This window comes from Protopterus annectens, chromosome 8.part0, assembly GCF_019279795.1.
Source record: "Protopterus annectens isolate FY-2018-M chromosome 8.part0, PAN1.0, whole genome shotgun sequence".
In the NCBI taxonomy this organism is placed as follows: Eukaryota; Metazoa; Chordata; order Ceratodontiformes; family Protopteridae; genus Protopterus; species Protopterus annectens.
Window position 1 is genome coordinate 852,897,070 of NC_056741.1, and position 15,540 is coordinate 852,912,609.

At 41.5% G+C, this 15,540-nt stretch overlaps 1 protein-coding gene across 1 annotated transcript in view; it reads right to left on the reverse strand.

The window, feature by feature from the left end:
• Window positions 1-1,108: 1,108 nt before the first annotated feature.
• The window catches only part of LOC122809109 (zinc finger protein 260-like), a 118,482-nt gene continuing 104,050 nt past the window's right edge, over window positions 1,109-15,540 (reverse strand). The window contains exon 4 of the mRNA XM_044080351.1: window positions 1,109-5,428. Within this exon, the coding sequence (XP_043936286.1) occupies window positions 3,852-5,428 (1,577 nt within the window). The 3' untranslated portion in view covers window positions 1,109-3,851. The remainder of the gene's footprint in view (window positions 5,429-15,540) is intronic.

Here is a 15,540-nt window from a genome sequence, read left to right on the forward strand (position 1 = left end):
TCAGGAATCATAGAAAAACTCACTAAGCTAGGCATCAACCCCTATATCACTAGGTGGGTTGCAAACTGGCTCACAGGTAGAACCCACAGTGTGAAAGTAGCTGACTCTATGTCAGACTGCCGACCAGTCACGAGTGGAGTCCCACAGGGTTCAGTCCTGGGTCCTCCCCTGTTTGGTATCTACTTCTCTGAAGGCCAGGCCAACACGAAGGGACACTGGCTGACAAAGTTCACAGACAATTGCACGTTGGGAGGTATTATTAACTCCCCAGGTGATGTTGACATCCTACAGAAAGGCCTCACTGAGACCAACAACTGGTGTCAGAACCATGGCCTTAAGCTCAATGCCAAAAAAGTATCGTCATCCCCTTTGGGAAAAACCCGGTTCCCATGAATTACCACATCGATGGTAGTTAACTGAACACAGAAGGCGTTATGAGAGATTTGGGAACACAGGATGACAGCAACCTCTCTTTTAACCACCACATTTCCACTGTGGTCAGAAAGTCCTTCTATGTGGCACATCTCATTACTAAGGGTTTTGGATCCAGGAAGAAAGAGGTCATTGTCTCCCTCTACTCTTTCCTCATTAGGCCAGTCATTGAGTACAATGTCCCATTTGGCGTGTACCTCACTAAACACTTGCAACAACTAGAGAGGCCACAAAAGTACCTCACAAAGAGGATCCTAGGCCTTAAACATTTGCCCTATATGGACAGACTAAAAAAACTCTATTCTCAGTCTCATATCGCCTACTTAGACGCAATCTTTGCTTGACTTACAAATCCATGTCTGACCCAGCTCTGTTAGAAATGTTACACCTGAAGAAATCCAAATCCCTCCGCACTACATACTCCAGAGACCTCAACCTCATTACCACAATCAACAGAACATGCTGGAAGGACAGGTTCATAACCCAGAGACTGCCCATGCTATGGAATAGACTTCCCATACATGTCAAGCAGATCACCTCACTGGCCCTCTTCAACAGAAATCTTGATGAGTGGATAGAAATAGAAAATTCACCCCAGGGATCACTCCAGTGGCTTTACTCAACAGAGGCACTGGGAACTAAAGTCGGATGGCACAATGCCAGGATAATCCTATGGGCTAGGCTTGTAAAGGCTCCAGGGCCATTAGCCTAGTACACACCTATGAACCTATACAAAAACATGCCTGTTCTGTTCCATCAGTATGTATTAGTGGGAGAAAACAGTCTGTAAGTCTGCAAAAGGATATGCAATAATCCGGCCGACCGAGGGGCTGCCTGACGACAGGACAACCCATTTGTAAGGACTGCAGATGCATCCTTGAAGGACATCATGGTGGTTCTTTTCAAACTATTCATGGTGGTGTAAGTTTACTAGGAAGCAGTGTACCTACTCTGAGCTCATAACCACAGGGGTCAGAACACACCATGTCTGATAAATACTTCCATGTTGCCTCCATCAAATAACCCTAAGGCAATGGTACAATAAAAGTTGCATCTTTTCACTGTCGCGATGGTGGTACTGTTGCTGTAAGTTGCTGCCCTGCTGAAAGCTGTGCACTGTTAGACTGTTTCAGAGCCAACTACTTTAAGTTTTGACTGCCTTTCCTGTTGTTCATAGTTACCTAACTATTAATTACAGTATGTACTTTAATAGAATGAAAACATAGTGAAAAGGACTACTGGAGCATAGGCTGTACTATAGGATTAGTACTGCATAATTAGTACCTAGTCAATAATATGGTAGGGTCATACCTAGACCTACTGGTAGTATGTAGCCCTGTATTCTAATCTTTCAGCTTGGTCATCTTGGGCATAAAATTCTGTCACCTACACTAAACTACTAAACTGAAACTACGCCTATGGACAAGACAATATAAATTAATGAACACGTACTCTTTTTATGACATATGGGCAAATAGTGAGTAGTGATACATTTGGATATTGTAAAATTGTTTACTATATGGAGCTGATTAGTCTTAACAATACTTACTCCCTGAGTCAACAGTTTTGCACTGTTTGTGTTAGCATGTGATATTCAGCCTAAACTAGTTTTACATCAGAAATAACAAGAGCTAGCTATCCCCATCAACAAGTATAGGGGAAAATGTCAACAGTCTCTGGTAACCATGGTCGTAGGCTTGGCTTCAGAGTTGAGTCTTTAGTGTGTTTTTATTTAATTGCTAAAAGGAAAGCAATGCACTATGATGGGCACTTGGCCTCTGCACCTGTTACTAGGTCTCCTACAAGTTCAAAGACTGTAGTGCTTTTGTCCCGTTTTGTCCCTGACAGGGGCTAATATTCTGGCTGACACTGCCAATGTGTATCTGTGATGATATGTGCTTGACTGCTGAATTTCTGTTAAGTACAGACGGTGTGCTAATAAGAGAACTGAAGCAGTTCTGTTAAACAACTTAGCAGTGAGTGCTGTCAGGCTTGATGTACACATGCTGCTGATCTGCAGTGCACCAAGTGCAATTAAACTTATTTTATCAGGAGGTGAAGTGGTATGGTGAAATAATTGTCCAAGTCCCTCCCTGATGTTCACTCTGTTAACCATATGCGACCCAGTATGTCCATCACAATCAGGAAGTCGGTACATACAAGGTCTTTGACAATAAAAACAATACAATGGTTTCCATGACAGCGAATACATTTCTTAGCATGAAAAACATAAAAATACCAAGAGACAGGTTTGGAAGATATCATCCCATTCCTGATGAGCTCAGCTACAAAATATGTAGGAATGGGGGCAGAGGAGGAAAACTACACTTGAAAGAAGTTCCACATAAGACTATGGAACGTTGTATATGGTTCTCATCCCCACTACTTTCAGGGCTATGGTTGAAGAAGGAAAATACTCTGTTATGTGCATCTTTGCAGAATGCTTGGACTGGAGAAGAACAAGTGTGGATAGTCTGATACATGAGTTGATGACTGTTGAGGTAGTTGTTCTACAAAGGAGAAAGACAGAGGGGAAAATAAAAACTCTTTGATTGGGAACTGGTGTAGCTGGCTAAATGAACACATCCACTGTCCATGTGTACAAATGATAGCTACTGAAAATTAAAAAAAGTGAGAACTTTGACTCTCACATTGTCTTGCTGTAGCCCACTGAGCTGGGTCATGCCTTTTGTCCCACAAAGTACCCTGTTAATATTGCCTGTCATGTAGAAGTAAGTAAAGGATGACAATAATCCAGGAAAGGGAGAAAACAGAAAAAGGCAGATGCAATGGAATTTGAAATGCCATCTCTAGGTAATGCATGAAGAGGGCAGTTTTGCCCTGTTTAAAGTGACTACTGCATAAGTAATTCTGATATATCTGATATACCCTAGTATGGAGGAGGTGTGACTTAAGTAATGTTAGAAAGGTGCTTATTTTGATTTCATGGCATTGATGTAAGCTTTCTGCATTGTCCCTTAAAACAGAAGTATAACCAGCCAATGAATTACATACAGCACAAATCTCAAGATTTTTTCCAAACTGAGAAAGCTATATGAATTTTCAGAGCAAACAATAACACTGATTCTGTCATACTTGCCAATCATGTTTACTTCCCGCCAATCATTTCATATCTCAACCCTTTGTAATGGCTATAAGGTTCTCTGCACATCTCACCTACTACCCTGTTGACATCTGAATTTCTCAGGTACTGTCTCCTCTTACTACAAAACTTTCACAGATGCTATGCCTGTGTCTTCTGTGGCACCCCTTTCCCACATTTTACCTGTACACCCTAGATGTAGAAGGAGGGTCTTACACTGAGAAGACATTCTTACCAGACAGGGTATAGTAAATGCACATATGTCACACTGTCTTCCCTAACTGTGTCAAGAAGGACAGCTGACTTGCTTTTATGTTCAACCTGTTGCGTGAATCCGTTGATGTTTCAAGAAGCTTGAGATGTACCTGAAATTCTTCTCACATTCATTGCAAGAATACGGCCTCTCACCAGTATGAGTTCGTAGGTGTACAGTTAAATGGTCCAGCCGGCCAAAGCTTTTCTCACACTCGGTGCACTTGAAAGGCTTCACTCCTGTATGAATCAGTTGGTGGTTAGCCAAGGTTGACAGATTTTTGAATCCCTTTCCACATTCAGTACATTTATAAGGTCTCTCACCTGTATGTGTCCGATGATGTATAGTCAAGGTCACTTTTCTGCAGAAACTCTTCCCACATTCTAAACATTTGTATGGTCTCTGACCTGAATGGATTCGTTGGTGTTCAGTGAGGTGGTCCATCCTTCCAAAAGTTTTTTGACATTCAGAACATTTATAAGGTTTCTCCCCAGAGTGAGTTCGTTTGTGTTTGGTCAGATGCCAAGAAATATGGAATGTCATCTCACATTCTGAACACTGATAAGGTCTGTTTCCACTGTGAGATCTCTGATGTTTAGTAAATGCTGACAGGAGATAGAATCCTTTCCCACATTTCTTGCAGTTATATGGTTTTTCAACTGTATGAATCTGTTGATGAGTGACAAGTTTTTCATACTGACTAAAATTTTCTCCACATTTTGTACATATAAATGACTCAGGGTCAGAGGACTCTGACTTATTGCCAAAACCGTTTCCATCTTTATCATACTGATACTTCTTCTGTATTGTGTGGCTCTGTTGGTGATTAGCAAGGGCCTCTGGATTCAAAAAGCTCACTCCACACTTTGCACAGAGCCATGGACTCTGTGTGGCATGAATCCAGCTGTGGGCATTAAGACTTGCCTGGTCACCAAAGCATTTCCCACACTCAGTACATTTATGTGGCTTTGGTGCTACATGATTCCATGGACGTCTTATTATATGATCAAAACCACCAAGTCTTGTCCTCCATTCTCTGTGCTGCAAAGGCACTTCAGGTACCTGAATCTGTGGCTTGACAGGAAAATGCCAAGAATTCTTAGAACTTGGTTCAGATCTTGCACAGAGATATGGTTCTTCTTCTGAGGAATTTTGCTGATGTTCAAATAAGTGATCCAACAGACCAAAACTCTTTCCACATTCAGTACATTTATAAGGTCCATCTCTTGTTTGATTTCCTTGGTGTATGCTATCATGCCACAGGGGACGATAGTCACTCCCAAGCCTGCTGCAGTTATACTGACTAGGTCCCATATGGTGGGTTGGATACTGAGTAATAGGGGGAAGTTTACTGAAACCATTCCCATACTGCGTTCTTTTGAAGGGCATTTCTTTTGAATGGATACCTGGATATACTCTCTGGTACTCCAGTTGACGAAAACCCATTTCACGTTCAGTAGGTTTAGAAAACATTTGTCTTTCATAGGTCTGTTGGGGTGAAGCAAAGAAAGACAATAGATCACGTCCTCTCTCATAATTACCAATGACACGATTCAGTCCTTCCTGTGGGAAATGCCACTTAAGTTCAGTTTCTGCAGCTGCAACTGGCCGAATAAGAGCCTTCTCCAAAACTCCACTGCCTAAGACAAATCGAAAAACACCAATGAGTAAGTACAAAAAGCATGGAAAAATCTTTAATCACTAAAACTTTAGATTACTTACATACATAAAATCAAGAAGCAAGAACCAACTAATGTCTAGAAAATATGCTGCCCTGGGCTTCCGGATATTGGCAAAGGCTCTTGCCACCCCCATAGTGCCTTTTTTAGGCAAGGCTCAAATGATAAACCTACCGCCCTAGAAAACAAAAATGGAGAAAAACTAAGGGTAATACTGCTCAATGCCAGAAGTCTAAACCTCAAGATGCACGCCCTCGAAGCCCTCCTCAGTATGGAGAACATCGATGTCTGTGCTGTGACTGAAACCTGGTTCAAGGCTCCTGAGAGCACCCCAGCACTAGCAGGTTATACCTCATATCATGCGTTCCGGCCCCAAAATCCGGACCGAACCACAAAAGGAGGGGGAGTATCCATATTCATAAAGGATACCCACACCTCCAAGTTAGTGGCAATGCACGAAGCATCGGAGACCATCCAGGTGCAATTAACCATAGGTAAAACTGCCCTACAGTTTGTAGCATGCTACAGACCACCTTCTCAAACTCAGGAAACCCACACAGCCTTCCTGAAGGCACTGGAGAGTATGAATGTCTCTCCAAACACCATCATATTGGGTGACTTCAACTACCCAAACATAGACTGGGAACATTACTCAAGCCCCAACACCCTAGCCCAAAGGTTCCTGGAGTTCATAAACTCAAATGCTATGGAACAACTAGTCACCATTCCCACAAGAGGAGAAAATATACTAGACCTGATCATCACAAACATGGGGACAAAATGCTCCACACCGGAAGTATATCCCTCATTGGTGAGATCAGACCATAAATTAATCTCATTGGAGATCCACATCCCGCCCCCCCCCCCAGCAAAAAAGACCACAGTGAAGAACTTCTCAAAAGCAAACTTCACACTTCTTAAGACTGGAGTGGTATCCTTCAAGGCCCCCGAGCCAGTGGAAACCACAACCCACGCTGCTGAAACCCTTACAAATGCCTTCTACGAGCACCTCCAGGAATGTATGGATCAAGAAATCCCTAATAAAATCAAGACCCTTTCTACCAAAGGCAGGTGCCCGGTCTGGTGGACCACAGCCATAAACAAACTCTACAACAAGAGGAGAAAGCTACTACATGACAGAGCAAAATCCCTAAAAGGGAAGGCATCTCTGATCAATACTAGCAAAAAACTACGATCACTCATAAAATCATCCAAGGCCAACTTTGAGAGGAAAAATCGCTAATGACACAAAAGACAATCATAAGGCCTTCTTTAGCTATGTTAGAAACCTGGGTGGAAACTCCCAGATATGCTCAGAATTAGTCCAAAATGATAAAAAAATCACTGAACCCACAGACATTGCCAACATACTGGCAGACAGGTTCAGTGCAAATTTCTTCCCTCCCTCCCCCCCAAAAGGAGAAATATCTATCCCACCAGAGTCTAGCCTCCCAAACATCTCAGATGCTCAGGTGAGAGCTGCTCTCTCTAAAGCAAAAAACACAGCATCAATGGGACCGGACGGTGTCCCCGGCTGTGTGCGACACGAACTCAATGAGGAACTAAACCCACACATAAGGCTGCTGTTTAATCTTAGCCTTACTACAGGATACATACCCAAAGAATGGCGTACGGCAACTGTGGTCCCACTCCACAAAGGCGGTGCTTCTACGGACCCTGGAAATTACCACCCCATAAGCTTGACGAGCCTTGTCTGCAAAGCTATAGAGAGGATCATAATGGAACTCATAAATAAAGACATTGGGGACCTACAGACACTGGATCCTACCCAATTTGGCTTTGTCAAGGGCAGATCCTGCCTCTTGAACTTGGTCGACTTTTTCAAAACAGTCACTAAGGCCATTGATGAGGGTAAGGCAGTTCACACAGCCTACCTTGACCTAGCAAAAGCGTTCGACACAATACCCCACTCGGGCATCATAGAAAAGCTCACCAGCTTAGATGTAAACCCATATGTCACAAGATGGGTTGCAAACTGGCTCAAGGACAGAACACACAGGGTTAGAGTTGCTGGTGCCATGTCAGACTCTAAGCCGGTCACGAGCGGTGTCCCACAGGGCTCAGTCCTGGGCCCCTCTTGTTCGGCATTTATTTTTCTGAAGTGCAGGCAAACATAGGGGATTGTGGCTGACAAAATTTGCAGATGACTGCAAACTGGGCACCATAATTGACACTCCATCAGACACAGACATCCTCCAGAGAGGTCTCATAGAAATGGATAACTGGTGCCAGAGCCATGGCCTTAAGCTAAATGCCAAAAAATGTATAGTCATACCTTTTGGTGAAAACAAGGTAACCCCTAATTACCACATAGGTGGTACTCCATTAAACACGGAAGAAGTTATCAGGGACCTGGGGACCCAAGTTGACAGTAACCTCTCTTTGACACTCACATTGCCAAAGTGGTTAGGAAGACCTTCTACATTGCCCACCTGATCATGAAGGGATTCACATCCAGATCAGGAGAGGTCATTGTACCCTGTACTCTTCACTTATCAGACCAATGATTGAGTACAACGCCCCATTCGAATGTACCTTACCCGACACCTGCAGCAGTTGGAAAGACCCCAAAAGTTCCTCACCAAAAGGATAAAGGGGCTCAAACATATGTCATACAATGCCCGACTGAAGAAACTCCAGCTCTATTCAGTCGCATACCATCTGCTCAGAGGTGATCTGTGCCTGACATACAAGGCCATGTCCAACCGGAATTAATGGACATGCTCCACCTCAAAAAATCCAAATCCACCAGAGCCACGAGATCAAGAGACTTAAACCTCAACACGGATATAAATAGGATGTGCTGGAGGGACAGATTCATCACCCAGAGACTCCCTACACTATGGAACAGAATCCCAGTCCATGCGAGGCAGAGCCCCTCACTGACTCTGTTCAAGAGAAATCTTGACGAGTGGATGGGAGATCGTAGGTTTACCCCGGGAATCATCTCTGTGTCACTGCTGGACAGAGGCACAGCAAACCAATGGGTATAGTATTCTCATCCTAAGGGGTGGTGAAAGCTACACACACTCTAGCTAGGCTTATAAATGCCCTAGGGCAGATAGCCTAGTATGAACCTATGAACCTATGAAACCTGATTGACTTCTTCGAGACAGTCACCAAGGCAATAGACGAGGGAAAGGTGGTTCACACAGCCTACCTTGACCTCGCTAGGCTTTCGACACCATTCCCCACTCGGGTATTACAGAAAAACTCACCAGCATGAACATAAACCCCTACGTCACGAGATGGGTTGCCAACTGGCTTACAGACAGAACTCACACGGTAAGAATAGCGGGCTCCAGGTCCGACTCTAAATCAGTCACAAGTGGTGTCCCGCAAGGCTCAGTCCTGGGACCCCTACTGTTTGGCATATACTTCTCAGAAGTACAGGCAAACACAGGAGGACTATGGCTAACCAAGTTCGTCGATGACTGCAAACTGGGAGCCATAAATGACTCTCCTGCTGACATGGACATCCTCCAAAAGGGCCTTACTGAGACGGACACCTGGTGTCAAAGTCATGGCCTCAAGCTAAATGCCAAGAAATGCATAGTCATCCCATTTGGGAAAAACAAAACACCCACAAATTACTACATAGGTGGCAGCCCCCTTAATACAGAATAGGTAATAAGAGATCTGGGGACCCAGGTAGATAGTAATCTCTCCTTTGACAATCATATTGCCAAAGTAGTTAGGAAATCCTTCTATGTGGCCCATCTAATTACTAAAGGGTTCGCATCTAGAAATAAAGAGGTTATAGTGCCCCTCTCCTCGTCACTCATTAGACCCATCATAGAGTACAATGCCCCATTTGGGATGTACCTCACAAGACACTTCCAACAGCTGGAAAGACCACAAATGTACCTCACCAAGAGGATTACTAGTCTCAAACATATGTCCTATGCAGCTCGACTGAAAAAACTTCTGCTGTACTCAGTGGCATATCGCTTATTCAGAGGTGATCTCTGCCTGACTTACAAAGCCATGTCCAACTCAGAACTGATGGACATGCTCCACCTAAAGAAATCCAAGTCACTGCCAGCCACATGCTCTAGTGAGCTAAACCTCGCCACAACAATAAATAGAACATGCTGGAGGGATAGATTCCTGTCATAGAGACTCCCCATGCTTTGGAACAAAATTCCAAATTACATCAGGCAGATCCTCTCCCTAACACTCTTCAAGAGAAACCTTGACGAGTGGATGGGTAACAGAAAATACACCCCTGGGATCACTTCATTGGCTCTGCTTGACAGAGGATCAGTTAATTAATCAATGGGGTGGCGAAAGCTGACACACTCTGGCTAGGCTTATAAATGCCCTCGGGCAGATAGCCTAGTCCCTACCTATGAACCTATGAAATATAGCATGTGACTTGCCATCTGAGTAGCCTACTTTATTATGACTGTATTATTTGTGTGCTGCAGCCTGAAATTATTAGCAGAATGAAAGGCTTTTAAAAGCATATCTAGTTTTACTGTGTTATTGTACACACTCTGCTAACTGAAAAGTTTCTGTCAAATAATTTTTTATTAGGCCCTAGCCCTTACAAGAGTTGAGCACAGTTCTGAAACATGTTTTTGGAAGCGTTATTATTGTATATAAGGACATTGTGCTCAGTGACTTGCAAAGTGCTGCCAATCACCAGGAATATTACAAAAAACAACACAAAAAAAAAACTTTAAACACAATACAACTCTTATGCCCACCTTTATGTTTTTCAATTGTTTACATTTGAGAACTAGAGATATTAGATGACTACCATAAGACCTCTAGATTGCCAGTTGCCAAAACATTATATTAGGCAGATGAGCATTAGGTTTAATCAACTACATTGTGATGGTCTGAGATTACGTTTTTTGAACCATGTTGACATAGGAGGGGTGCTTATATTCTTTGTACTACCTAAATGGATTTAGAAATAAAACTAAGTTACAAGAGCAGAGGAAGAGCATTTTCTTATGGACAGCTCTTTTAACCCCCCCTCCGCCATTAATAAATAAAAGCCATAAAAATGCTTACAAATTCTTGATAAGTACAACACTGTAATTAATGCACTATAATGACTGCGAGGAAACCAGAATTAACCTATAAAAAACAGGACAGTGTCTTAGAGCAGTGTAAGATGTGCATTACCAAGCAGGTACCAAACTGGCACTTCAGTGCATGAGAAAAGGATTACATGCTGCCAGCAGGTCTCATCAAACCACCAGTGCTTGATTTTCTTGCTCTCCACTTGCCTAATGCCTTGCTCAGCAGGTCACTTAAATGGCAGTGTTCCCAGGTCACCAGTGAAAAAGGCTCCTGCATATAGGGATTAGGTGGATAGCTAATTATTTAATAATTAAGCAATAAAGTATGTCATCTCTTGCTGGCCTATGGGCATAGACATAAAGTATCCCTTTGTATGTATGCTGTTCCTTTTTTGCATTAGGGCTGCTGATGATAACATAGAATAAGGAATATGATCAAATTGTGAGAAGCATTATTGGGAGGGGGAAGATATCTTTTAAAGTTTACTAAGCCCTGACATTAAAGCATATCCTCAGATAAATCCATCAGGCTAACAGGACCTTCCCAAATAGATACCCAGCTGTATTTCTCAGTAGGTTTATACCTATGCCATCATGCATCTTGCATGGAGTGGCAGAAAATCAGGTCTACTCTAACTACGTATTGAAGGAAGCTTGGTACCAAAGGGGGATATGGTGCTTTACTGGTAGAAATGGGATGGGGGTTAAAAACATTAACCCAGAAATGTAATTCTACGAGGATTTTCTGGACTGCACCCCTGGTTAGCTAAGGCTGCCCTGTGCTGAGGAATACATGGCAGATTCTGCAACAAGGCATACACATATCAAAGTAAGTAAGAAACAGATATGGATCAGGCACAGCTGTAATAAATTTTACAACTGCAATCAAATGGTCTTGGCATGGATATCAACTACAGCAGAACAAGGATGGGGTTTCTTTCCCCTTTACCAGGGCAAAGGCCAACTGGGAAGGGCCGTCATTTAAAACAGCCATCAGAGGTGGTTCACATTTTTTCTAATGTTCTACCTGGTCCTATCTTGCGCTCACTCAAGTCACTTGCTGGGGAGAAGCATGCAATGTGATATCTGTGGGGGTGTGCCCTCACTTGCATAAGGGGCATTTACTTCAAGAGGCTCCACCCCTGCCCTAAGAGCACAAGTGGTGGTCCCTCCAGTCTCCACAAGGCAGAACAGACTGCTCAGTGTGCCTCTGAGTACACACAAACACCTCCCACTGGGCCACATCCTTTCATTCTTCCCCCTTCCAGGCTAATGTCTCCAGTGCCAGGGCTGCTAACTGAACCCCTGCTACCAGCATCACAGTAAGTACTATATACCTCTACACCACAGTGCAAGGCAGACATATCGTTATGAAAAAGGTCTAATCAGTGTTTATTCTTAACTATTAATGAATGTACTGAATAAAATTAAACCATTGTAATGATGCTCCTGAAGCAGATGAGGGAATGTACCACAACCAGTTAATCTTATTTTTAACATTGCTGATTACTTAAGTGCATCTTCAGTAACCACATTACAAGTCAACAGAAATACACTGTCACAAATTATAAAGGGGGTATGCAGTCAAGGAATTTCCACCAGACATGACAGAGCTGAAAACTGAAAGTCAAAGCTTATAAAAAGTTGTAGGATACACTTTCTATGGCATAGCTAGTGATACATCTAAAGCAAACTCTTACACAGATGGTAGATGCAGAAAGAATCATACATACAAAGTCAGTTGTTCCCCCCATACGCAGCAATCAGAGGTGCTCATAGTTTACTCATTTCAGCTTGGTGACACTGACACCTCCGGGTGTTTCTGTCATAACATCCTACTGATGCCTCTGGCAGTCTAATATAGCCTGTTCATATTTGCACTAATAATTCCAAAACCATGCTACATACAAGCTACTAAAAGTTGTTATGATGTGCAACATGACTCAATGGATATTTGACATCTGTCTAGTACAGCTAAAGAGAAATTAATTGCTGTCCATATACTACCTACTTGTATTGTCATACATTTCATATTTTTCTAAATAATCTCAGCAATCAAATAACACAGAGAGAACTGCATGACACCATATAAAAGCTCACAGATGGACAAACAAAATGATGCTCACAATATGTGTTAAGTATGAATAGTTACTGAGATACTGCAAATCGTATACGAAATATAACCAAATCAATATTTACTGTGTTTGTTATGACTTATGAAATTCAGTTTAAGACTTACAATCTAATGAATATTATATTGTGAAGATTTGTTTGTGCTGAACAGATTGACATTTACATATCTTTAGTAAATCTTACATCTCCAGAGAAGAACATTTGTTTGAAATGTGAGGACACAGATAGATTTTGTCAGAAAGTTCAGGATATAATCATTGGAAGTTGGAGTACAAACCTCAACAGCTCCAAAGGAGTGAATGAGTTAAATGTAAGTTCCAAACAGTGTCCCCAAAGTGCCAGACAACTAAGGGCACCTTCACTTTTACCATCAGTGAAAAACTCAGCCCACTGAGCTGATTCAGAAGGTATGAAATGCTTACAGAAGTCCCTAATATCCTAAGTTGGAACTGTAGCTCATGACTCCTTTAGGCATTGTTTATTTACAAGCAGCCCATCCTTCTCCAAACACTTCACTTAAATAAAAAGAAGGTCACGTGTACCTGCAATCCTACGTTTGGAAACAGAAGACTGTTGACTTTTATTATCTACCCTCAAATGCTGTCTTAATGTAAATCAATGTAGCAGTAGGCATAACAAGGCTGGAAGAAATATAACATGACGTCATGTGCCTTCTCAAAACATTGCTGACACCTAACTTGTCTAGCACATATGGGTAGGCTTGGCCTTAGCAACTGTAAGACTTAATTTGAGCCACTTTGGTTGGGCCCTCAAAATGACCCCTTACTAGTCATCTCAACTTCCTTCTACCTGCTCACTCCTGTAGTTAAGATTATTTCAAATTAGGTGTCAGTAATACAAGCCATTGCAATATAGTAAAAGCAAAGCAGTATTTTTATTTATTAGCTTATATTTTGTCCAAAAATCATGTAAAAAGAGAAGTAAACTATCAATTTATCTTGGAAAGTAACATATTCTGTACACACACACCACCGACTTTGAAAGGTGCGGCAGGCAGTACAAAGCAAATCATGCTTCTCCAAAAAAATTCTTATTTGAAACATGAAATCTGGTAAAATCTTCTGCCTCATCCCTGTCACCACTTCTAACCCCCTATGCCCAATGTCCTCAGATGCCAGGAAATGCAGGACAGATGAGTCGCAGGCGATAGACAGTTGTGGGGAGACTGGGGGAGCCAAAAAAGAGCACAAACATTTTCTAAACGTCATTATGCATTTGGTCCCTGTTTGCAACTGTAGCAAGTACTTCTCTGTCACACCATGAACTGGCAATACTGCTGTCAAAGGTTTTCATAATTAGACATTAGCTCACATCACTGCATTTGGTCACTTTTTTCATACTGGCTGAAGCTGAATATTCCACAGTTAATTTTTATATTCATTAGAAACTGGTCATGCATCCGAAATCAGCAAGAGAAACATAAGAAAATATAGTATCACTATGAGTCTTTAGATTAAACAGAGTCATACTATCTTCTTATTAATTTTGGAACTTTGTGGCCCCATGGGCTTAATATGGAGTTAGATTTACATTTATAGGATGAAATGTCTCGGTATGCATTGTTTTATAAATGCATAGACATATAGGATGAATGATTTATATGTATAGAGTAAAATGTTTTCGTCAATCTAAAGATGTATAGGTGCATTGGCATGAACTTCTTAAACTATTAAGTTAAATGCAATACAAATGTAACGGGTTGCATTTTAAAAGTTTTTTGATGCACTTTAAATGTTTCGGAAGCACTTTAATTGCTTAGGATACAATTTAGATTTAAATGTTCTTGACTTACTGATTAACTGATCAACTATTGTAGAGCTAAATGTTTTGGTATTTGTTAATCTAGAGATGTATAAGTGCTTTTGTATGAACTTGCATTTTAAAAGTTTTCTGATGCACTTTAAATGTTTCTGAAGCATTTTAATTGCTCAGGATGCACTTTAAATTTTCTTGACTCACTGATTAATTGATCTACCATTGTAGGGCAAAATGTTTTAATATTTGTTAATCTAGTGATGTATAAGTGCTTTTGTATGAATTTCTTAAATTATAATATTAAATGTAATAGGAATGTAAGGGGCTGCACTTTATATGTTTTGATGCACTTTAAATGGTTTTGAAGCACTTTACTGCTCAGGATGCACTTTGGATTTTAACTTTCTTCACTCACTGATTAATTGATTAATTATTGTATAATTGAATTGAATAATGAATGTAGTGAAATGTATATAAAGTACACCATTCTTGTGTATGATTATTCCCTGGAAGACTTGATGCCGAAATACTAGGAACACAGTAAAGGTGGATAGTGACCGTTTCTCCAGTTGTTCAGTATGTTTTTTCATACTATCTTCTGCAACAGTAACAGGAATGATGCACAAAACCAGATGGCCAAAACAACCCCAGTTTTGGATTGAAAGCTCTGTTGAGCAGCAACTGACTTGTGATGGCATGTGCAGCTAACACTGTGAGCCGTACAAGTGGTGTGATACTGCAGTATTAATACTGACTTAGCCACTAGTGCAGTGCATGACAGGAAATGTAGTCCATTCCACTAATTCCACTAATAAGACTGGGAAGATGCCTTGAACTTTGCTGTAAAGTTTCTCAGGCAAATAAAGTAGGTTGAGTAAGACATAATGACCCTGCCATAGCCAAGTGCTGGGCTGCCTGTGGGAGAATGGCCGTGTTGGGGCCGAATAGGTCCAACTGGCCTAAGGCCAGCTTTGCACACAGTTGAACGGTACAGCTTTAATTTTAACTAAATAGTCAGGGATGAATATCTCTGTCTCTCCATACATATATATATATATATATATATATATATATATATATATATATATATATATACATACACATAAT